The following is a 25,095-nucleotide window of genomic DNA, read 5'->3' on the forward strand; positions in this document are numbered from 1 at the left end:
TCTGCAAAAGATCTGGCATCGCTGTTACTTTTACAAATCTTGTGGCCCTACAGTGAGGAAAACGAATTAATGCCCATGCATGCAAAGTATTAAAATGTATTCTTTGATTTTGAGTTAAAATGTTTGTGCATAAAATGGTATTCATTTCAAAATGGTTATTAAACTTCAATTGAAGCGTAAAGTCTGCACATCGATCATATCATACATCTGTGTAATGCTATGGAAAGGTCGAGTCAGTGGTTTAGGTTTGAAAATCTCGTTTTTATTGTAAGTATTGCATTTCCAACTTTGCAACAAAACACGTTCATCAGAGTGCATGTTATACAAAGGATGGTCACAGGTTGAGAACAACCGGACGACTCCCCGCAAGGGACTCATCTCGTTGCCTTAACTTCACCTCAAGGACCCGTTTTCTTCAACGACACTTGAATGGAGTGTGGTTTCCCAAAACAAAATAAAAACTGCAACATCAACTTTTGGGGGGGGGCTCCCTGGACTCTTAAAAGCAGAACAAAGCCCATTTGCAAAGTTAACCACACGCTCAAGGTTGCTTGTTCGGGACCATATCCTCAGATGTAAAAAAACAAAACAAAACAAAAACCACGGTTTGTCAGAATAATTCTAGGACTTGTGTCACAAAATATCGCAATTCAAAACCAAATGACAAGTTTATTCCTATGGAAGTAATTTCCTGCAGTTACTAATACCGAGCATTTGAAGAGGACCTTCTTGAGCCCAAGATGTAATATAACAGAAATAAATCATAAGGTCACGAGAGTAGGGCGCTTAACATGACGATGTTCTTCTCGACCAGGCACTGTCAGATGCTCAGCGCATTGTCTATCTCGGCTTATAAATGCAATCGGGTTACCTCTGTGCATGAAATGATGTCTATATGCAGGATGTATTCAATCGGGATTCTTTAAATGTACGTTCTGTCCATTGAGGCATGTTATTCCAATTGTTTCACAAACCTGAATTCTGACCCGAATACTCACTGCATGTAAATGTCGTCCGCTCCACATATTATAATGAAAAACAAATCTTTTGTGACATAAAGTCCTGAAACATTTCTGACACACCCTGTAGCGTTGAAACAGTCAGAGAAGTGAAACAGCAGTCTTGGGAAAGTAACGTGAGAAGAAAATGGAAACAAAGATGGCTAAAAAGTCACAGAGGGGCAGAATCAATGTATGCTGTCCCTCAGGTAGAATGATAGAGAGAGAGAGCAAGAGAGCGAGAGAGAGAGAGGACACTGAGGTGTTCTGATGTGGTTTTGGCATTTGTGTTTGTAGGATCAAGCACCAGTGGTCACTTTCTGATTCAGTGCCAACAAGTTGAAACCCTACTGTTGTTTTTCTGTTGAATCACCTTATGGGGGTGTTGTAAGTCTAAGACACGTTATCAACTAAAAAGACAAGTCCTCTTGTATGAGGAAAGTGGCGTTTTGAAAGACCCCAGTTTGGGTAGTAGCTGGCTCAGCATATGCCTGTGGCGAAGACCCGTCCCCTTAGCCTACTTTCTCACACACACTCACAATAGTCTCCACTTGACTAGCAGACTGGCTTTGGAGGGAAGCCAATCCAGTTGTATAACATGTGGACGTGACTTTGTAGTGCGAAGCTGGCAGCGGCGAGGGGGCGGGGGTCAACCTCCAACCAAGACAGGTGACTTAAAACAGGCTCAGCAACTAAAGAGCAGCTTTGGGGTCATTTACATTTCAAGTGTCCATTGAATAAACATCCAAAGCAAAAGAAAATGGCTACATTATGTTACCCTCCCAAATGCCCCCAAAGACCAATAAAACATAAAATACATTATTCTTAAAATAAGGAATCAGGAATACGCATTGAAAGTTAAAGTAAGACAGGACAAAAATAAGTTATTTTTCTCCCTCTTGTCTGTTGTTAGAGGGATGGAGAAATAAATATTCAAATGATGTTCTGTTAGAAATCAAAAGGGCAGAAGAGAGGGGAGGAAAAAAAAACAGCGGGCGAAGTGCAATTCTTAATGCCAGTGGAGTTGGGATGGCTAACTTTGACAACCCGTTTATTTTCCCCAACATGTGGGATCACCTGACCACCAGTGGAATGCCATACGCGCACACACACACAAACGCGCACACACACACACACACACACTCCAAGAGAATATCACGTGTAATAAATTAAACTCTGCAGCTTCCAACCCGTTACCTTGCGCAGCACCAGACAGCAACACACTAAAGGATGTCAACCAGCAAAAAACTAAGTGTCCAAGCCACATCCACCGCGCTTCCACTTTCAAATGCACAATAAACACAAGTCAGCAACAGAGGCAAAAGTTCTATCCATGAGCTCTAACTTTTTTTCAACTTTAACATTAATTCAGTAAGCTATTTGTATATACAAAGGGAAAAAAAATAAAACATGACTTTGCTTCTTTTTGGACGGTCACAAAGGGTAAAAGATGAAGAGTTATTGCTTGTTACTGCTGGAGAAAAGGTGGACGTCTATTCCCATCGTATCTTGTTGCTGTAGTTTGTGCCGTGTCAGCTGAAAAGTATTTAAGTGCAGGATCGCTCATCGCTTGAGAGAGCATGAGAGAGAGAGAAGGCGCCGCATTTAACAGGAATGACTTGTGTGTGGTCGTCTTGCTCCGGGCTAGCGCGTGGAAGCGGACGCTTTTGCTTTACCAGCTGATGGAGGACTTGCACAATAGCACCGAGTCAAGTGTCCAAGATAAGACAGATTAGGCGGCGTGGGGTAATGTTACCGCTCTGTGTGCTTTCCATCGGCCTGAATCACCCATCAGCTTGGAGCGACTTCAACAGCAAATGGGCTTCAAGTGCATCTTGGGTCATACATGGGCTTGTATGCATGGGTTTACATTTTTTAATTTAAAGTATTTTGCCATAAAAACAGATTTTAGGGGTCCTAGATCAGGGGTCTCAAATGGGGGTCTGTGAGCCGCAAAATAGTTTTCAATAAATTATGCTGTGGTTTCTTTTTTTTTTTTTTGAAAGTGCAAACCTAGACATAGGGACGGGCTGCCCAATAAAACAATTGCAGTAAACAAATTATTCCTCCTGTGATGCACCACATTAATCTGACTAAAGGGTTGGAATTTGCTGAATCTTTCTAGGGATGCGTCCTTTGTTATTTGCCGAATTATTTTGCTATTTCTATGCTTGGGCCAAAGCAACAAAAATGGAAAAATTAAAAAAAAAAATGTTTTGGTGCCATCTTGTGGGATCGTAGTGCTTAAGTATGATATTAAGTTGAGGAGCTTCATTAAGACAAAAGTAGTGCTTTTCTACCTTATGTCATCTGTAGGCAATTAGAACCATTTATGGGGGGTGGGGGGGGGGGGGGGGGGGGAATTATTTGCAGACTTTTACTCTCTGGGGAAAGACTGCGTTTAGGTAGAAAAAATTACCGTATTTTCTGGACTATAAGACACAGTTTTTTCAGTTTGGCCGGGGGTGCGACTTATACTCAGGAGCTACTTATGTGTGAAATTATTAACACACTATTATATAATTTCACATGTTAATTTCACACTAAACCAGTGTGCCAGAGGGCGCTCTAGGCCTGTGGAATAATTGGAACTGCAACTGACGATGAGTCTGCCGTAAGCAACGTAGAAGAGGAAGTGCCGCATCTTCTCCCTCCAGAGTTAGTGGAGTTGTTTAAAAGTGTCACAGAGGATGAAGCTTTCAATGTATTTAGTGATTTGGAGTGACACGGATGATTTGGTAAACTTGTTGGCACGTTATTTATGCTATAGCTATCTGAATAACTTTTAATATGTTACGTCAGGCACGTTCTCAGTTTGTTGTTTATGTGCCGTGTAACATCAGCATACCGTACAATTATTCAGCCTGTTGTTGCCTCTATTCTATTTTTATTTTAAATTGCCTTTCAAGATGACATGTCTGTTCTTGGTGTTGGATTTTATCAAATAAATTTCCCCCCAAAATGCGACTTGTACTCCAGTGCGACTTATATATGTCTTTTTCCTGTTTATTATGCATTTTATGGCTGGTGCGACTCCGGAGTGACTTATAGTCCGGAAAATACGGTAGACAATAATTATTTTTGCTTCTAGGGGTTCACGTGGTAGCTAAAATATATTTAGTAGGCATAAGGATTAAGAGGGGCTCCTCATAAAAATGTCTCCCAAGTAGGTTCCCAGACTCAAAAAGTTTGAAAGCACCTGTCCAAGATACTGGGTTCGGCTTTAACAGTGCCTTTGCATGGTGATGGGCACACTGCAAGTAGGCGAACAGAGGCCCGTGGGCACGGCAGGATGGGAGCATGGATATACCGGGTGGGAGGGCTGGATGGGAGCAGCAAGAGGAGGGGCGCGAGGAAGAGGAGGTGTTTGCAGTGGTGGCATTGTGTGGCTTCTAGGAGGAGAAGGCAAGTTTGACACTGCAAGAGGAATATCCCTCATCACTGGCCATGCTCTGCAGGCTGCTGTGGTCATCCAGGTCGCTGGTGCTGGCTGTGCTCAGACTGTCCAGCTCTCCGTGGGATAACTCCGTGCTCTCCACGTCCACCTCGATCTCCTCTGTGGCAGAGAGAGGAACGTCAATTACTCGAGCGACGCTAGCAAGAAAGGAAGCGTGTAATTCCTCTGCTAACCACTAGATAGTGGCACATGATTTAGTGAGACTACATTTGAGTTTAGAAAACTGAAAAAAGGAAGTACGACAAATTCAATTCAAAGCAGTTTTTGCTGCAGATGATTAAATGTCAATTCTGCTTTTGACGTCCACAGAAAGCAACGGGGTGAAGGCGAGTTGGACCATTAAAGTAAATTCAGTTGATATTAACTTGGCGGCTAGCACTAATGTTACCTCATTTCTACTCGTATTTGCTTGGTCCTTTGATAAAATGTCAGTTTCAAGCTCACACACCCTGTCATGATGATGTCGGCTTTACTGCAAGTAGATCAAAACAACAACTGACCCTGGTCGGAGTCGGAGCGCTCAGAACCTAGAGTGGAGCCCACGCTGTTCATGCGTATCCTCTCGCCCTCCACGGCCGTTCCGCCGCCTCCTCTCAGCAGTTCTAGTTGGCGTTGGAGGTGCCTCTGCTCACGCTCCAGAGACTCCAGCTGGTACTGGCTCTTCCTGTCGGCTTCTTCAAGTTTCTGGAAGCAGGAGACAAAGTTGACGGGGTTAAATTGACATGTATTGACAGGTGAGGCAGAAAAGTTACTTTCACTGAAGAACTTATTGAGAAGCAAGCACTCCAGAGTGTATCCTGACTCTTGGCCTCAGAGCCCCTTTATTTTCATTCGTGTTGTCACTGGTGACAAGCGCGACTCTCGGAGACAAACTAAAACAATGGGGTCATCGTTGGTGAAACCAGGTGACAGCAGCAGACGAGTCGAGTGTTGGTGGATGTTGCCCGATCAACTAGGCAGCAACAATGTGGCCTTTGTTCCATCTCCCACCCTATTACACATGCACACTGCGCTCACATGTCAGGTTTTGAGTGCTCATCAACACGAGGTAGTTGAACTTCACAATTTAGACGCACACGTTTTCTCGATACGTTGAGCTTCTTTGGGAATCTTAGAACAAATCTTACACTATAGATCTTAGGTTCGGGTTCAAATCTCAGTGTTTGCATGTTGTCCCCACGTTTTTACTGTGGCTTCTTCTCACATTCCGAGAACATTCATGTTTGTTTAATTGAAGACGCTGAATTGCAAATGATTTGTCTTTTGTGATTTCCTGGCAACCAGTCGAGGTTGATCCGCGCCTCTCACTCACTCAAGGCCGAGCGAGGCTGCTCCAGTGTGAAAGCAGTACAATGGATAAGTGTCTAAAATCAGTTAGAATAGGATTAAACTCACCACAGGAATTCTGGTAAAAAAAAACTGTGGATAAAATGGAATAGCTGAATCACCTTTATATGTGCTTTGGCTTTGTTGAGCAGGCCCAGGGTGGTATGGCGGCTGCAGTCCGGTCCCAGCGGGATGAGGGCCTTCAAGCGCTCCAGACACAGCCGCAGATGAGCCCGTCTATAGTTAAAATAGAGAGGGAGGGGAATTTTTAGACAACAGGGAAGAAAACGATAAAAGCAATGCATGCTGTTAATGTTAATGAGTAAGGATTATCATTTAGACATGTCGCTTGGTCTTCTACTTGCTGGGTGATGTTAAATTTTTTTTTAAATTATTGCTGATACAGTTAATAAAGATTTTAGGATGGTGATGGATAAGTCTCCAAAGTAATTAAATTTAATGGCGGAATTTTCTTTGAAATTCCAACAAATCTGACGAAAACTAGCATCAAAAATGTAGATACCACTTTGCCCCTTTAGTCATGAAATCGAGGTTCTGCTGTACACACTTTTTTTTTTTTTTTTCCCCATCGCATGTCAGTGTGAATCAGTGAGCATTTTAAAAGGCTAAACACAGATGTCGACCGTTACGGACTTTACCGTAGCAGCAACTCATTCACAGTCGAGCGCTAATGAGGAGATGGGAAAGACTTGCACTTCAGCACCCTAACGCAAGATGTGCTATGTAATCTTGAGACATATGAAACGGCACACATTATGCATACTTGAAGAAAGCAGAAGCTCTCCAACAGTTTCCTGCAATGTCAACAAGCTTTAAGTGATAGCAAGCACCTCAGCAAGTTGCATATGGTTTCAGCCTCTGGGCGATACATGAACCTTTGTTGGCATTTCTCTCAGGCCGCTTAGGTTACCCCGCTCATCTCCATAACAAATATGTTTTAGATGATAGGTGCCGTGAAGAGAGGAAAGGTGTAATGGCATTTCCTGGACCTCTCTCGGCCCATACGTTCCATCATCTAGACAGCACCTTATTGGGTGTCTGGGGAAAGGCCCGGGGTGACATCTATCCCGGCTAATGGCCCGAAGTTGAGAGATAAAGAGAGATAATTATGGCTATAACGCAATCAGTGCTCCATTAACAGGAGCTGCCCTTTCAGCCCGCCTGAAGGGCTGGGCGGGGGGCTATTAGGAATCTGGGGGCTCAGTCTAGTGACCCACACTCAGGAGATGACAACAACTGGGATTCAACTCCTTTCTGTTGCTTTAAGACTGGTGCAGAAGAATGCAGCCCGGAATATCCATCCATCAGTGTGCATGAATGGAAGGTTGAGGTATACATGGATGCCGCTGATAAGAACAAGAGTGCAAACCATTAGAGCGGTATGTATTGCAAGTATGCATGAGGGTGCGTTTTAACTCGACACCAGCAAGAAAAGTGGTCTGAATGAAGGAGGAGGTGCCATGATGCAATCTGTAGTGCTCAAAGTTTGGAGGTCAAGAGAAACACGCGTGAAGTATGCTTCTAATCTGGCTATGAGCATGATGTCTATCAGTCTGGCTCGGGTCTTTTGTCAACGCCTTATCTTCTACCGACGGGGCCTAGCAAAGTCTGTCTGCCTCACATGGACACCCACAGCCCTGCTTCAACCATCATGTTATCAGCTGACAGTTCATCTCTCTTTCCAAGAAGCCTGGCTCCATCTGGGACCATGCACCGTGCCGGTCAGCTCGCTAATGCATGGCCAGTTTTCGTAAAACAAATGAATAAATCAATAATGCTTGGTGAAGAGACAGATCATAAGCCTGCTAGTTTTGCTCTCCAAAACTCAGGCTAAATATGGATAATGACGCTACAGGCTGCTCAGGATTGTTTTTAAAAAAATGACTTGGTAACAAGAAACAGACACAAGAGATTTAATTGATTCACTTGATTTGGCCAATCGTATTTAAATGTCTTGATAAAAATAGTAATTTACATCCGTGCATTTTGGGTTGCTCAGCTACAACGTCATGCTAGAGGAGTGATAGATAATGAAGGTAAACGTGCAGGTCATTTGAAGACCTGTCTGGCCATGTCAAAGTTCAACTAACAAATTCCAGACCCCAAACACCATGCTGTTGTTTTCCGCTCGGACCAGGACTAAAACCATCACAATGGCATCTCAAGAGGCATCCAATCACCACGGACCCCACTGCCCATTCCTATTTTTCCTCAAATACACTTCTTTCGGATCCGCAGGGGCATCCACAGAGTACAGCCTGCTGTCTTGGCAAATTCAGTTTTGGTTTCCTGCACCATGATTTCTATTTGAGACTGTGAGGCGTTACTTGTTGCGCCATTTTTGCCAAGGCCGTGAGAAATCACAAGAATCATTTAACACTCACATGGCAATGATGCTGTCGTGCAGTCATGGAGGAGAAAAAAACCCTACATTGCTTGTCTGGATAAAGACTAAAAAGCGTATGGTCCACTAGGCCAACAATAATTCCAGCATGTCAACTGTAGGACGAGTAGCTTTTGGGAGAACATTTTGATCAATGAATTCAACTTGAGCGATTGCAGATTTTTGCCGTTTAAAAAAAAAAGCACCAGAACATGCTGTATCCAAACAGACAATAAATACAATTCACAATCACATGCATCGTTGTAGCTGGGCCGAAGCCACATCCTGAAGCTTAGTTTGTTTTATCATTGCTACAGGACATACATGTAATTAACATAAAGACCTGGGAAGAAATCTTGGCAACTGATCAAATACTTCTGCACTGACTTTACTTTATAGACCTGCATATCATGTCCAATTGTTGATCCAGTCTATATTGCCAAAGCACTCTGAGTTCTGGTTCTGTTCCTTTTGTCAAATTGTTGATACAGTCTGTAAACCCAAAGCCCTCCAAGTTCTGGTTATGTTGCTTTTAACACTATCTTGTGTACCATGTGATCTCCTGTTTTAGAAACACAAGTGGTCCATTGGCAGCATGTTGCCTTCAAGCACTCTCAACGTGTCTGTCAGTGATAGACAAGATTGCAAAACATCTACATGACTTTTTTGTCCTGAAGTCTGGACACATGCCAGACTCTTGTAGGGAACACTTTGATGATTGAAGGAGAACTCAGCTGATCACGTATGACCAGGAGGAGGACAGACAGTCTGTCTGTTTACTGTGATGTCAAACGAGCCTGAAAAGCAAATATTTGTTAAAAATATTATCCTTTCGTTTGTGGTTAGGGAACAAGCTAATGACTAAAGATAGCTAAAAGCGGATGCAGGTTTATCATATACGTTTGTCCTGCCAGCACTATCTTGAAATGTGTCACCAGGAGGTTAAAGGCCATGAGTTTGTGGCTTATTGGGAGGCCCCCCCCAAAGGGTTCCTAAGCCCTGCAATTGATACGTTATCATGGAGACACACAGTTTAAGCCATTTCCTAATAACAATATGAGAGCTGTCTTGCTACCATAAATACACAGCACAGCCAGAGTCCTTTCAGTCCTCAAAAACCAGTGACACCCTCAGAATAGAGTGGTGGAAAAATACAGTGCCATCAAAAAATGGATTGACAGTAGTCAATACTAAAATTACAAATTGTATTCACTTTGAAAAAAAAAATAATTACTAGTAATCTGTATTACTATTCATCTTTTTAATTGTTTTACTAGTTTTTACTAGTCTATGATTTCAAAACTTGTTATTCATAAATTTGGTGTGTAGCCTATACTGTATATAATATAAGGTGTTAACAGTCGTAATGGCCCTCCGAAAAAAACTATGACTATGATGCGTCCCGCGACACAAATGAGTTTGACACCCTTGCAATACAGTGTCAATTAAAATAGAACATTTACATGTGTGCTTATATTTATACAGATCTGGTAATGCGTCACTTTGTGGTAGTTCTACTAACCCCATTCTCTTCATGTTTGTGTACATATGTTTTCCTATGGCTTGTGTTCTTGACGGTCCCCAGATGGTTACGCAGAAGGGCAGCTCTGCCTTTTGGCTTCGACATGTGAGCGAGGAGCCAACCGACCATGGGTCACTGCACCCCAGCTCACCCCACCTTTGCTCACCTCCCCTCCAATCACAAGAGCAGTGCCTTTTCGATTGCATGACTAACTCCTTCCCGTTTACAGCAACATGTAAATGCAGTGTTTTTTTGTTTGGCTGGTTTTTGTTCTAAAATGTGTTTTGCAGCAGCTTCACTCCAGCTTTGAAATGTGAGCAAACAGACTTCAATGTGGGTTTTATTTTTACAGAAGCACTTTGATTCTTTCCCCCATCTGGTATAGGAGAGCTGCCCACCTACTGGTACAGAACCAACGCACATGACATGTACATCTCTTTTTGTCAATTCAAAGGAGTGCAGTTCACCACTCGCCTCCTTCCGCGCTCTGCTATCATCTCTGAACACACATACTGGTACATATGATGAGCAACTGTCTAGCATGTTAACAGATGCCGCGAAATTCTTTTTCATTATGATAAAGAGCCGTCATTGCCTCCCTTAGGAATAATCCGACGAGGTATCAAATGAGTTTAAATGGGAATCTGTTTGTACTAATGTAGTTCAATATTTTAGTTTTGATAGCATGAAGGTAATGTAAAAGCAAATTTGACTATATTACTCACATTGCTATTTCAGCAAATGTTTCTAAGCTTTGAATAAATTAGTTGCAATAAACACAAGCCTAAGGACAAATATAAAGAACATTGTAATTTGTTTTTAAAAGCTGCACTGATAAACCAAACCGTGTTTCGACTTAATCAAAACCGTCTTAAAGCAACACTTAAAGCTAAAGCACGAGTGACGGAGGGGGAAAAAAAAAAGACTGCCCTAGATTCTAAAACTTGTGAATACATAAATAATAGATAACTTCGCAGAACCGAATATGTCTGACATTATCACTGGCTATGCTCTTAAAGGCAGGGTCACATTTGCAGCCCAGATAAGAGTCAATACACATCTTCATGGCAAATCCCCCACGCTCTCAAGCCCTTTTAACGTACACACACTTTGACCCAATTCTACTTCATCTTGAGGGAGAGAAAATCTGACCCTTCACCCAGTTATTACACTAATTACATATCAGCGCTGTCCGTCTCAAAGGTGAACCCCCTAAATTGATTTACAAAGGAAATCATAATTATAACAAAGGATGATCTTCATGGGGAGGAAAAAAAAAAAGAGCTCGACTTTCCCTCGATGCTCTTACAGCTTCTTTATTGTCAAGGCTCATTTGAAGCAGTCCCAAAACCTAATTCAGAGTGATGACAAAGACATTTAGAATATTTTGTAATGCAAAAGCTCATTTGAAGCAGTCTAATCCACATCCACTGGGCACAACATGAAGTCAATGTCAAATTATCTCCCGTCACGGAGGAATGCAATCAAATCAACCCCAGTCAACGTGCAGGCAGTTTGTATTCTATTGTACTTGCTGAGCTGAACACATTCCTCATTTGATGGAACAATCCAGACCAGTCATCAAAGCAAAATATGTATGACAATTTCTTCCCACATCATACACAAAGAAAAGCGCATGTAAACATGCTACACATCATGAAGCCACAGTGCAGATGGTGACATGCAATATATATGGCGAGAAGGGAAGGGCTGAGCTCACGTGGTAGCTCCATCCATCCATCCTGCATGATGCTTTACTGTCACTGACTGACTGCTCTTAGTCCCAGCGAACTGCCGAAGGTACGTCACTGGATGTACAATCGCTATACCAAGTTAACTTCATACTGCTCCTTAACATACTGTCTTTGTTCTCTGAGCTGGTGCAGCAAGATGATGGGTCGGTGATTAGCAAAAAAAAAAAAAACAGGACATTTCTTTTCACAAGAACCTCATTGCTAGGACAATAGTGTTTCACATCCCCCCCACAAAGTATTTCTGTGCCTGTGTTTCATGGAGCTGGGCATCCTTCTCTCACTTTCTCGTTCACATGCGCATTGTCACATGTTCCCCGATACAACACGTAGCACCTGACTGAATGGGCTGTTCATGTTGACGGGGAACCTACCACTCACTACTGCTGGAACAGTCATTAAAGAGCTACCAAGCATAGCTGCTAAATTGGGGCCTGACGCATGGGCGTTAACCCACAGCTTTATTATATGAACCATAAAGTTCAGTAAATTGCACTTACGTATGGATGTGTGGCATAACTATGTGTAGAAAACCTCTGGATTTGTCAGTGGGCCTATTTTTAGGCATGCTCACACGTCAGGGTCGTTATTTCCCTTTAACCTTTAAGTTTTGTTCGATATCGCCTATAGAAAATCTGCTTGAAAAACAAAAAACAAAGAAAAAAAAAACACCTTCAGATTCGAGTAAAACTTGTTTAATTCTGAACATCTCCTGGAGCTTTTGGTTTTGTCTGCTGCTCAGGGAACCTCTTCTCTTATTGGCTGACAAGCTTCAGTTAAAAGTATCCACCAATAAGCTTGTATGGGGCCTTCTCCAGGCGACACATCAAAATGACCGTGACGTTTCAAACAGCTTCTTGCCCTAAAAAGTCAACTCAAATAGCACAAATGGAACATTAGTCATGAGGAGAGCAGTGGAATAAGTCATGTCCTTGAGTATTGAATTTTTTTTTTCTGAACTGATTTGTTATAGAGGATTTCAGAGATGTTTGAAGTGCTCATTCTATTTTTTTTTTTTTTTGAAAATCCCACAACTACAGTGGGTACTCATTACATTGCTCATAACATTTCTCCTTTCTACTTGTGCCTGAGTCAAAGGCAGCTATGTGTACTTGTAAAAGTTGTTTTTATTTTCTGTAAACAAAAGTTAGTCCATCACGTCTGCGCACAGGTCAGATTAGAAGAATAATTTCCCTTCAGAAACTGAAGGCTCTTCTTGTTGGTCTGGCCGATACATCCCTCTTGTCTTTATGAAATCCAGACAGATGGGAGAGATACAGGAAGAGCTGGCGCGAGATAGAGCAGGTGAGAGATGTAAAGTGTGGGGGAGGAGAGCGGTGCGTTATAAGTGTGTGTGTGTGTGCATGTGAGATCTGCCCAGAAACTGCCCATTGGCACAAAACGGGAGCTAGTCAGGACTAATTCTGACTTTAGTAATGGTAAGTGAAAAATAGACCATATATAAGAAGAAACTTTTATAATAGTCTGAAAACTACTTTAACTTTTTTCTAGCTCTGATAAAGACTGATTAGTAGTTTGAAATGGAATACTCTGTTCATCTCACTCATTCAATGACATTGACGAGTGAAGGGATTCCATATGATCCGTTACTGACCTACTGTATATTCTGCTCACATGCCAACAAACGCAAAGGAAATATAGAGGGGTAAAATTCATGGCAGCGTTAGAGTGGGTTGTTTAATAATACTTCAGCATGCAGTTGTGACCTCAATCCCCAGATGGAGATTTATTGTGAGCAAGAATATTTGGGTGAGCAAGAAAAACCTTAGCAAAATGCAACTATATATTCAGTACGACACTGCAAACTGGGGACAATAAAATGTTCAAAGAACCTCCTGCCCTGCCTAACCAATACCATGACCACAAGTAGTAAATAACGTGCAATTGCAGTTGATCACTAAGCGGACAAATATTGTTGTCACGCTCATTGCCGAGGCCACCCTGAGAGACAGAGCAACATGACGCATCGGGACCAAGGACTGATGGGCAAAAGGAGGGGGAAAAAATGTTAGAATAAAACAATAGAGCAGCAATTGACCCTCTTCAAGCAGCGCTCACAGGCAAAAACACACGCTTACACACACAAATGCTCGTGCAAAGTTCACTGGTGAGGGAGGAGGGGAGCGGCGGCAGGGGAATGTGCTAGCTGCATGACGGGGCCAAGGGACTCCGGGGCTGAAACCCATCACTAACTCATGGATTAGTTCACACGTGCACACTGCCTTTTAATCTGCTCCGATGAGAAACAAGCGATGGAAAGAAAAAAAAAAATCAAAACAAGGGCAAAGAGGTGGCTAGGTCTCAGATTAAAACCTACAACAAACAAGCATAGTATGAAAACAATTGCATATACTGTCCAAATCTCTTTCCTAATCACACGTACAGATCATGTGATTTGAAATTCACTCGCCCCCTAATCCCTGTCCTGCACTGTACCTCCGAGTTGTATCCAAGCATGCAACATCTGATTTGAATAATCAATACATTAAATACAGCATCTACTTTTGTCTTCAACTATGATTGGATGAAAGCCTCCAGATGAACGCAAACTTCCCATTTGAACCCAGTGTGACCTGAGGGGTGTGGGTTAGGAGCTTTGGATTACAACACTAATATGGATGGGCTTCTAAAATGAGTCTGATGAAGAGAGATTTGGCCAGATGTTGTCTCTGGGGGATGGTAGTATAACACATGTAGCTGGTTCAGCAATGGCTGTATGTAATCCAAATGTCAGAACTAAAGTGCAAATACATCCTTGTGTTAAGGCACTTATGTTTTTTTCCACTGTCCCAGTGGGCTGGGATGGTAGCACTGAGTCATGCGGAATTGTGTTTTGATTCATGTTCTTAAAACTTGTCGGACGAGAGTACTCATATTTTGGGTTGGAAAATTAAGGGACGTGTTCTTTTCCACGGCCCAATTCCATCCGTGTGAGTCAATCGGGGGTCACCTTTCCGCAGAGTGCTTCGAATGACCTTACAGCTAACTATCACATTTGTCATCACGTTCGTTATGAATTCTCTGAGCAGCAGTACCCTAAAAACTGATTTGAACCTGCGTCTTGTGTTAAAAACCCATGCCCTATCCCAAGAATTCCACTGGGCATGTCATGCATGGCCTCGTGAATAATCATCCCACTTCGGAGAGCATTTGTAACTGTCAATCTGGATTTGAACCCGGGCCTAAGGGGGCAGATTGAATCCTTCACAGAGTCACCAGCAGCGCACACTCCTCAATTCATCCACATAGGCAATAGACACTTGCACTAGGGCAACAGGCTACTAAAAACGTAATCATTTTTTTTCCAATGTTTCGTTTATCGCAATTGTCTGTGGTAGCATCTAGATCCCGTTTAACTGAAATAAGGAGTGACAACCTTTTTCACTGCTTATTCATCGCAAGGCTCTCATTGGTGGCACACAGCTAACCTATGTGATTGGTCAGAAGGCGGTGGTGTTTTCTCTCTGTTGCCCCAGCTGTAAAGCTAAAAATAGAAGCTGGAGTCAGATTTAGTCTAATTGAGTCATGTTTCTTCTGCTAGCATCTTGTTTTCCTTCCTTTCTGCCTTGTTTCATTTTCGGGCCCCTCAAGCATCTCCTGATGGTACAGATTTGGATTTTGACAGCGATAAAGGCAAAGTTGCTTCTCTGGTCGCATCACTGGTCAACTGTCAGTCTATCAACCCAAACCGTGTTTTCTAAAAGCTTTTCCGATAATCTAATCTTCTTACAGATCAAACCAGGGGGAAAACTAGCACATGCTACATACAGGGCTTCCTTTGGAACTTCTCTTGTGCTCAAAGGAAATTAGAAGCATAAATACATGAATCGTCGACACAATTTCACCATCCCTCAAGCGTAATTTCATCAGGACTGAAGTTGCAGCCTTAATACTGGCTCATATTTCATTGCGTTAATTACTGTACAGGGTATAAAGGCTCACCATGCACAATCTGGCACACAAGGGAGCATAGATTAGGCTTGCGTGCTGCTTTAAGTAACCCTTATTCAGGTGTGTTTGACTACGTCCCTGCTCATCCTATCAGCTTGTCAGTTAGTTCCTTGTCCTCTGACTCGATCGTTTGTTAATCCAGCATCAAGCGAGGCTATTAAAGAATCGCACCGGGCGGCCTCTGTGCGCGTGCGTGCGTTTGTTAGGGAGGTTGATGAACGTGCCCCAACACGTGCACATGCTGCAGCTGGGCTCACCAGACTAAAGATCAAGCCCCTTAAGCGGCTTTTCTCAGCCAAGAAAAGCTTACAAGTCGTCACGTTGGTCGGGACAAATGGTCCCAGTCCCGGGGCTTGCAGCAAGGCCTGAGAATGGGCTGCACTCACTGGGCAGGGAACAGAAAGCTTTAGCACAGCCACAGAAAATGTAGCCTGGGCTTTTTCATGCTTAGCGGCTCATCCTGCCCCGAGGGCTCTCGCAACAAAGCTCAGTTCAATTCTCGCTACAGAAGAAAATGTTCAACCTACTATAATGTCGAGTCGCTTCTTAACAGGTTTGCGTTTCATTGTACGCACTCGAATAAAACAATTATCCATCTTGTGTGACACTTGGTTTTCAAGAATGATTGAGGTACACAGTGAAGCCCGACGTTGTGGTGACGGAACCGATGAGAATGGAAGAGACTATTTCAACTGGCATGCGAGCAACAACAAATCCAGGAAGTTCGTACTGTTCTAAACGTGAATTCCATCATGGTTCAGCTTGACTGGGACTTTTTCACAACTTGTAAGTCTGCCTTAGAAGAATCGTGGTATAAGCCTGAAACACTCGGGTGAACAACTTAGGCTGATACATATATCTTACAGTGGGGGCATGTCCTGAAAGGGAATTGGATTAACCGCTGGCAAAGACGGGGGATTATAAATTATTTTAACAAGTGCGCTTTCAAAAAAGATGGATTACCACATCAATTCGACTCACTTTCTTTGGTACCAGAAATACATTTTTACTTATACAGAGAGGAGAGGAAGTGAACTACTAGAAATATCAGATGATTCAAGATCCGAGATCCATTTCTGTGTATCTAACTTTTGGCAGAGTTGAAGGCCTGCCTGGACCAGCGAAGGACAAGCAGGACAGGGAGGATGTGAAGGGAATGCTTCAAAGAATGAAAACAAAAAAATGTGGAGGGACTCATAAACAGCACTCGGTATGTTGTATGAACAAACAATGAAACGTGCTTGTATAAATGAAATACTACCCGTAAAAAAAATTCTAACCAACATGGGAGCTCCAATCTGCCAGAGCTACTCGTCCGCCAACTGCGTTGCCATGTGCGACATCACACATCAACTGGTCTATATTTAACACACTGAAACCAACGTTCCAATCGTTTTTACTGGAGTCCGCCAGGGAAGATGGTGAGAACAACAGGCCGAGGTGCTATGTGAATTACACCTCTTGCATCTTTTCAGTGTTCCCACATCCTCAAAGATAATGAAATGGAAGGCACACTCTTCTCTCCTCAATACTATAAATCGTGCAAGTCTGTTATTTAAGGTGTCACAGAAAGCCATTTGCGGAATGACGGTTGCGGTCTACAATCTTCAAATAAAATAGTAAACAGCAGCAGGCACCCAAAATTCAAATTAGATAATGGCCTTCAAGATACCAGAGATGGCAATGTTCAGAGGAAACCCCTAAATCCCACTGTCCACCATCTTACATAAGAATATGACTGGATACATGAAGGCATGTTCAGGCTCAAAACATGACACTTTTATGATTTGTATATAAAGCTGACAATAGCATGTACCAACTCACAAAAGATCTAATCTTCCACAGACGATTACTGTATGTCTGGTCTGGTGGTTGCACTCGTGTTTAATCAAAGACCTTAGTATAAAAATGTGCTTTGTAAATGTGGTGAAGAATAAAAAAAAAAGAAAGGAAGAGCGGGTTAGTTTTGATTACAGGAACGTGTTGAGGAGCAAAGCTTGAATTTAAAAAGGCAAAAATAAAAGGGCCTATTAAAGTGCGTCAGGACTTGAAGATGAAATGTTTGGGAGGGTCCACTCACCTATTCTTCTCCAGCTCGTTGTGTGTGGACCTGCAGGGGAAGAGAACATTAATAGGTGTTTAAATACACTATATTAAGAACAAAAACAATACATGTTGTACACAGTATGGTTGACAGAGTGCAGTATTTCCGAAAGCATTTTTTTTTTTGGTAGGGTTAAGGGCCAGATGTTTGAACGCTTTAATGTAGTGTATTAAGCAAGCCAAAGCATGGTGTCCTAATAATGAAATGTGATTAACTGAATTATTACTCATGGCGAATGATGATAATGATGATGATGATTAAGCTCTGCATTGGTGTTATGCGGTATGGACAAAATTTTATATCCCTGTACTGGTATTTTTACATCCTCATAAAAACAAATATCCTGATATAGTGAAACGTATTTGCTTGAAATTACATTAAATTAATTGCAATTGTATCTAAGTTTATTTCACATATTTATAAAATATTTGATTTACAAAATGAAAAAAAAATGGAATAAAAATACAACTATCCAGCGGAAAGATAGACAAAATACATATCTCATAGTACAGCCAGTTTCCAAGGAATGTGCACAGCTTGATCCGATAGACATCACTAAGAAGAGACTCTCCAACAAAGTTCGAGCAGAACCCACTGAAGCCTTTGCACCGTCAAAACATCAATGTGACAGGCAGGAGAGCACTATCATCATCTCCTCCTCAATAATACACAACACTGCACAGTGGGGCTGCACATGTAACAGTGACTTGCATTCACTTGAGTTGACACTGCACAATGTGTGTGTGTGCGTGTGTGTGTGCGTGTATACACACACGTGTATGGGCTGTTGGGGAGACTATGAGGAACATGTGCATGCCCTGTGTGGGCAGCAAGCCGGGTGCAGTGCACCGTTGAAAATTAAATGTGATCGAGATGGTCCCTAACACTGCCTTTGTGGGGCAACATACTGAAAGAAGACAAAACACCCCCTCCCCTTGACTGAATGGCCGGGTTCCCATCCACTCCTCAACTCAAGGATTGCTAGATTTGAAGGAGGGTGACATGTGTAACTTGCCCTCGAGGTAGGTAAACAGGCTACAATATGTCTCCTATCACATCTCTCATTGTTGTAACCTGGATTTACAAGGAGGAAAGTGCAATTGCTCAGTGCGACTGCCTTGGATGAAATGATCTCTTCCGGATTAATAATTGACAAATTGAAACACCATATGTCTGCATTAGACTATATTAGTTCATTTACTTAGGTATGCAAGAGTGGCTGTGCAGTCAGCTGAGGCAGTGGATATGATTTTAGATGACAAGGCCACTAATGGCCAGGTTGACTTGCTAATATATTAGGCCAAACAAACTCTGACTTGGGATCGGCTCAAATCTCCAAGTGTTAAATCCAAATGAATATGTGGGGAGAAGAAAAAAAAATAAAATAACTGGAGCAACACTGATGTCACCTACACTGTCCATTACTCTAAGAGACACCCCATTATTCAGAGTTGAGCCATGAGGCTGGCACTCCCGACATCCTTTATATAGTCACGCATTCATGGGGATCAATCTAAGTCAGCTTGCTGTCCTATAGCCCTTTATCATCACAAAGACTTTCCCTTCATCCTGAATCAGATAGCAACATGTCTGCAGCTCACCAATACTTCAAACCAGATAATGAACTGGCTCCAGGCCATCCACAACTGCAGTATGCTTACTTGGGCGAGTGGGAGGGAGGACACACAAATGCGTGCGTCTGTGCGAGTGTACTTGCATGTGCATGTAGACACGGAGACCGAGTGGGTCAATGAGATAAAGCGCCCAGGCTATAAACGGTAGGCAAGTGAGGACACTCAGATAAGCCCATCACTTGAAGCGTTATCACGTTACAGAGAAGGCAGTAAGAAGGCCACAAAAACTTAAACTGTTTGTGGAAATTGGCAATGTTCTATCTCCTATCATTTTGTCATCTTCCTTATAAAACCACCTCAAGCATTATTTCAGAAACCCAAAAAATAAAACAAATACTGAATATAATTTTATATTTATTAATTATTTCATTTCATTGAATGACCTGTCAAGGACAGCGCAGAGGTGCTCAGTACCCCAAAAATGTTTAGGGGGAAAAAAAATATAAAATATGTTTTTGTCAAATTATGCGTTGGGGCGATTTGGAAAATCCTCATGTTAGGTAAATGGGCTTGTATGGTGCTAAAACAAAAAAATGGTTTGTCATGCGTGCTGCCAAATGAATGACGTGAAAATTAAACCAGCACTACTTTACTGACCTCGTTTTGAATGCGTTTGTGCGATGGTGAGCAAAATTGAAAACAAACATGTAGATAGATTGATAATTTCATATGTTTCCCATGAAAGGGAATAATGGTAACTATAAGCAAAGTAATGGTAAAAATGGAGCATGAGACATTACACAGAAAATATAAAATGTGAATTGCATGAAAATCAAGGATGTGATCACACTGGCCGGCACTCTCACTTTTGCATTATCACTCTAATGAAAACATCTTATGAGGAACTACACATTTGAAAATATATTTGCAGTGCTACTCCTCCCCGTACCGGTGACTTTGAGTCTGTATTCAACCAGCTTATGCAACATCATTAGCATTCTTAAACAAATGCCCTGTTCATCGGAAGCATTATGAGGAGCACCTCAATCCAATTATGATCCTGACTGTTGCCATGCAGAAGTAGGCAGCATTCTGTGCTGATTATGAGTAATGCGCAGTTCCTGTTTGTTGGCTCGCTCTCACATTAATATTAAAGCATTCAGAGCAAGCGAGTGGGGCTTTCGTTTGATGTATGGCGATCAGATGACAGATTCACGTGAGCAGCCCTGTACCAAAGAGAACACGATGCCAATGGGTCTTCATTTGGGAGACTTGCTTCCTCTACTAAATGCAAGTTACATTCATCAACAGCAAATACTGGGACATACATGTCATGCATTAAAATCAATCCTTAGTGTTCATGCATCAGACACTTCATTAGGAACATCTGCACCAGCTAGTGAGACACAATCGAAGACCTATGTGGATGACCTAATTTAGTAACATGAGTGGTGCATTATTAAAAGACACCGCTCAATAGAATATGGCACAGATTATTGAGGAGTAGTTGTTGAGATATTCAATTTTCCATAATGCTGGAGCCCACCCCAGCTGAGTTTACCGAGAGACAAGGTACCGCCCTGGACTAGTCTGCGATTGCAAGACACATATTAATAAGCAACCATTCACAGAAATGTAGGCAAGTTCGAGTCTTCATTATGCCCAACATGCAAATTGATGGAATGCGGAAAGTACCCAGAGAAAACGTTCACGAGCACGGGGAGAACAAGCAAACTGCACACAGGAAGGCCGGAGCTGCGATGAGAACCCCTCCTCGCCTCATGTGAGGCAGCCGTGCTAATCACTTGTTTACTGTGCTTGCCAATCCAAATGATTCATCATCGTCATCATGATTGGTGAGCTGAATTATTGGTGCTGTGTGAATTAATGGTCTTGTATTTGCTCTAATTAGTTTAGTGTAATGTTGTGATCAAGTAACTGAGGGGCTCAAGTATTTAACTTTGGGTCAGTGCAAACACGAATCACATGGTATTGTTTCCGCCTTAAGTCAATACTTTAAATCATCAGTGACCTGCATTAGGGCAACACCACCATGTTAACTATAGAAACAATTTCAGGTGACTCAGTTTTGCAAAGGACGAGCCCTACTTTGGCACTGTCACGAACACAGGAGTTTTCTTACCTGTTGTGGTTACTGCTGAATTTCTTATTTCGGAATTTCCTTTGCCTCTGGTAGTTTGTGTCCTGATTTGAAGGAAACGTCGATGCATATCCGTGTTCACACTCTGTTTGAAGAATAATATATTTGGTTAGCATTTTAACCATGAGCGAAATTCAACATCACTCTTCTAAGAACCCTGAATGTAAATAAACTGGATGTAAATCTTCCTTTTGCACGGGGACTTTTCCTGGCAAGACTTTAATAGGCTCCTGTGGACAATGTCACATGTCTTTTACCTCTTTCTCTCCTTTCGAGATATTCCGCGGCTTCCAATAGACGCTGGATATTCATTAGCTGAACAGCCGTCATTCTTTCCTGAGCCTTGCTGTCGTTCACCTTATTGCTAGCGTTTAACATTGACAGCAGTAATACAACGATATAAAACACACGGAAGACAGTGCTTCGGTTATCAGTGCAACAAATTCAATATATGTACATTAAAAGCAAAAAAAAAGTCCTTTAGTTCTCTTATTCGGAGTCTTTTGCAAGGATGGGAAATCGTGTTTCCAGAGTTGACAAGCTAGCAAGCTGCAGCCAATCCTTTGCTTGGTTGTCAGAAATTCAGCGTATAAGAATAGTAAAACTTCCACATTAATACGATTGTTATTTGCTACAAACTTAAAGGTAAACAATAAAAAAAATCCCCGGGGGGGTGACTTGCGCCAGCAAGTGCCTGCTGGTGCTCGCTTCTTCTCTCCTGTTTGCTTTCCATAGCTGTACAGCTCGGAGGCGGGGACATAAAGAAGGAGGGTCCGGAATCAGCGAGGGGCATTCTGGGAAAGTGTGTCTTTTTCCGACTAAGGCCATTCAGTATGTAAACATATATGCATACATACATCATATATGCATGAATATGACAGTAAAGAAAACGGAACATTGATGATATGAATCTTAGTAATGAACAGTGAGTGACTTCAAAATTCAAATATGTACTCTTTCTGCTCGATAAGACCTACAAGTCCCATGAGGCAACAAGAACTAGGGGCGTGGTTAACAGACAAAGCCAGGCCCAGCAACACGTGACATAGCTGCTGCCCGTGTCTTTGATTGGCAGATATCTTTGACAGACTTCGAGGGTTGAGCTCGCCTCTATCCAATCAGAGAGCGATTTTGCGCCATGTGGAACCCAGCGCGACACGCCCACAAATAGCAGGAAGCAAACAATCGAGAGAACTGTGGAGAAACAGGAACTGTACGAGCGAATCTTCCAGTAATTTACCTAAAGTACTCATTTAATAAAAGCTGCATTTCCTGTTTCTTTATAAAAACTTTAGAACAAAATTCATCACATCTAAAAGACATCCGGGGGAACATCAATAGAACGCAATGTAAAACTCATAATTTTAAAATGCTGGTTTTGTGAATGCACCTCTTTCAATATCGCATCGTCCTACACGTTTGCTCATGCGAGTTGGAGGCTTTTTATGACATTCTGCGGGGGCGCAATGACATCATCCTAGAAGTGACTCGCAGCGCGCTGCAATGTGGTCAGATGTATTGCATCTGAGTGAGAGCCAGTATGCACACCCACTCATCCAATCAATATGTCACATTTTGCTATTTTCAACTGTGCAAAGATCAATAAGAGATCCCTTCCTACGTGGAGACGTGCATACACACTCCAGTGTGGATCGCATGCCATTTAATGCAGATAGAAGATCCACGTACGAAGGTGTAACATCTTTTTATTGTAAGGAAAATCCGTCTTGTGAGCGTGGTAGTGACCAAGCGTAGACAATACTCTGAATCTTAGTTGAATTAACTCAGTTCTTTGTTGTCTGACTGCACATGATAAAGTGTGTTCGTCAAATGCAGAACGACATCGCACAGCACACATCAACTCACTTCCGTCCTTCCTCTCAGCGCTCTCGAGAAAGCGAGCAGCCTCCAACAATACTTGCACATTTTTCAGAAAAGTGTTGATCTGATCCATGTGGGAGTCTTTGGGGTTGAAGACGTCATTGAAAGGACAACTGGACATCTCCAAGTCTTGCTGATCCAAGACAGACGCCTCGCAATCAAAGAAGAACTCCTCGCTCTTCAAACTTCTTCGTTGACTCTCAGTTTTGGCCATTTTTCCCCCTGTAAGTTTGCGTGGCTTCTGAGGAAAAACCGTGAGACTTGTGCCAGTGAGTGGAAGCTGTTTGTGTCAGATCGATCCTGAGCTTTTTTTTTTTTTTTTTTTTTTTTTTATTATATGAATGCGGGCTGTCCAATGTGGAGCAGCAGCCAATGTCAGTGGATGCTGGTCCATGAGAATATTTAATCCCGCCCCCTCGAGTCGAGGATCCCTGCATGGTCCTTGTGCTTGTCGGGTTTAAATAATAATAAAAAAAAATCTATGGATTGAGGCTCACCTGTACCCGCACACGCTCACATGTAAAAACCAGTAGGAGTGAGCAAGTCTCAAGTTATGGGAGGAATATCAATTAAGTCAAGACGCAATTAATACTTCTTGCTCATTCAATATTTATTGGAGTCGCAATAAATCTTATTTTCTCATTCGTCTGTCAGGTTTTTTTCTCTCTTTGGACACTATTAGCAATTCTAATCAACACTAAACACACCTCGCAAACAAGGATATTCTTATAGGGTTAGGAGTATGTTAATATCCAACCATTCATTTTTTTGTACCGCTTGTCCCCACGGGGGGTTGCAGGCATGCTGGGGCCTATCCCAGCAGTCATCGGGCAGGAGGCGGGGGACACTCTGAACTGGTTGCCAGCCAATCGCAGGGCACACAGAGACAAACAACCATCCTCACTCGCACTCACACTTGTCATTATTTTATTGTCAATATTTTGCGTTTTAATTGCTTGTAATGTGCTACTGTAATTGTAGTGATGATAATAATCACAAAAGGTTGTGCAAGTTTCTTCAACGAATCCTCTTTTTGAGAGATCTAGGGCCATTTCTATTATGTGGCTCAGTCCATTTTCAACCAGAACATGTCAAGGCGGGCCTGTGTACAGCTCAAACACCCACCTACTTTGCCACTTCAAAGTGCTGGTGGAAGCCCGTGTTCGTTTGATGTAAAGTTCACATAGACAGAAACTTTTAAGTGCAACACACAGGGGAATCTTTGAAGGTCCCCGCTCCACCTTTTGTAAGGCCCGGCTGTCAAGACCGAAACCCGTTTGAACATTCTTACGGTGGAGCAGATACAAATGGTGTCGTTTTTGGCCAGCAGGGATACTACTATACTGTACTCATAAGGAGGTATTCCAGAAAGAAGGCTGACCAAATTCTTAGGGCTCTATTTTGCTGACTGGTGCAAGTCTGGCATGATGCACGGTTTAAATCTGCACAGAGCCATGTTAGACCGGATCAGTATATGAAATAGAAGTGCACAGAAGCAAATCAACAGAAAATAAGATGTCATTATCAAGTAAATTAACTTGAGCAAAACCTTGGAAAAATATGTTATGCACCTCCGCCTGCTGCAGACCTTGAGTAGATCAATTTATTATTTTGCCACATCAAGGACATTGCAATGTTTATTAGGTCAAACGTCTTCATGTCCACAACAGAGCAAGACGGTCCTAGAAAGGGACACCAGCAGGTCTCAAGTAAGTAATGGAATGCTGCAAAGAAGATGCTTGTCCCACGAGCCGACGGTGGTCACAATGTGAAGGTTAAGATGGATGTTCCTTGTTGTAGACACCCATCAACAAGAATTCAACAAATTCTCCTCATGCTATCGCTGCGATTAAAGGGAGCACTTTGCTTTAATTACTTCCAGACAGCTCAGGCATCAAAAGGAGAAATGGAAAGAAAGGGGTAAATCATTTTATTGTCAGTGTCT

General features: G+C 42.3%; 1 protein-coding gene across 2 annotated transcripts; it reads right to left on the minus strand.

Annotated features, from left to right (window-relative positions):
- Positions 1–240: 240 nt before the first annotated feature.
- mxi1 (max interactor 1, dimerization protein) lies at positions 241–23,489 on the minus strand. 2 transcript variants are annotated; one of them, XM_049720075.2, is made up of 6 exons: positions 23,136–23,489; positions 21,252–21,354; positions 17,511–17,540; positions 5,904–6,018; positions 4,956–5,139; positions 241–4,554 (listed from the first exon to the last, which is right to left on the minus strand). In XM_049720075.2, exons 1-6 carry the CDS (start codon positions 23,362–23,364, stop codon positions 4,391–4,393), a joined length of 825 nt encoding a protein of 274 aa, XP_049576032.1. In that variant the 5' UTR covers positions 23,365–23,489; the 3' UTR covers positions 241–4,390. The 2 variants fall into 2 exon arrangements, with proteins under 2 accessions (XP_049576032.1, XP_049576033.1); XM_049720076.2 differs by lacking the exon at positions 23,136–23,489 and adding an exon at positions 21,527–22,192.
- Positions 23,490–25,095: the final 1,606 nt, after the last annotated feature.

Source organism: Syngnathus scovelli, chromosome 5 (genome assembly GCF_024217435.2).
Source record: "Syngnathus scovelli strain Florida chromosome 5, RoL_Ssco_1.2, whole genome shotgun sequence".
In the NCBI taxonomy this organism is placed as follows: domain Eukaryota; kingdom Metazoa; phylum Chordata; class Actinopteri; order Syngnathiformes; family Syngnathidae; genus Syngnathus; species Syngnathus scovelli.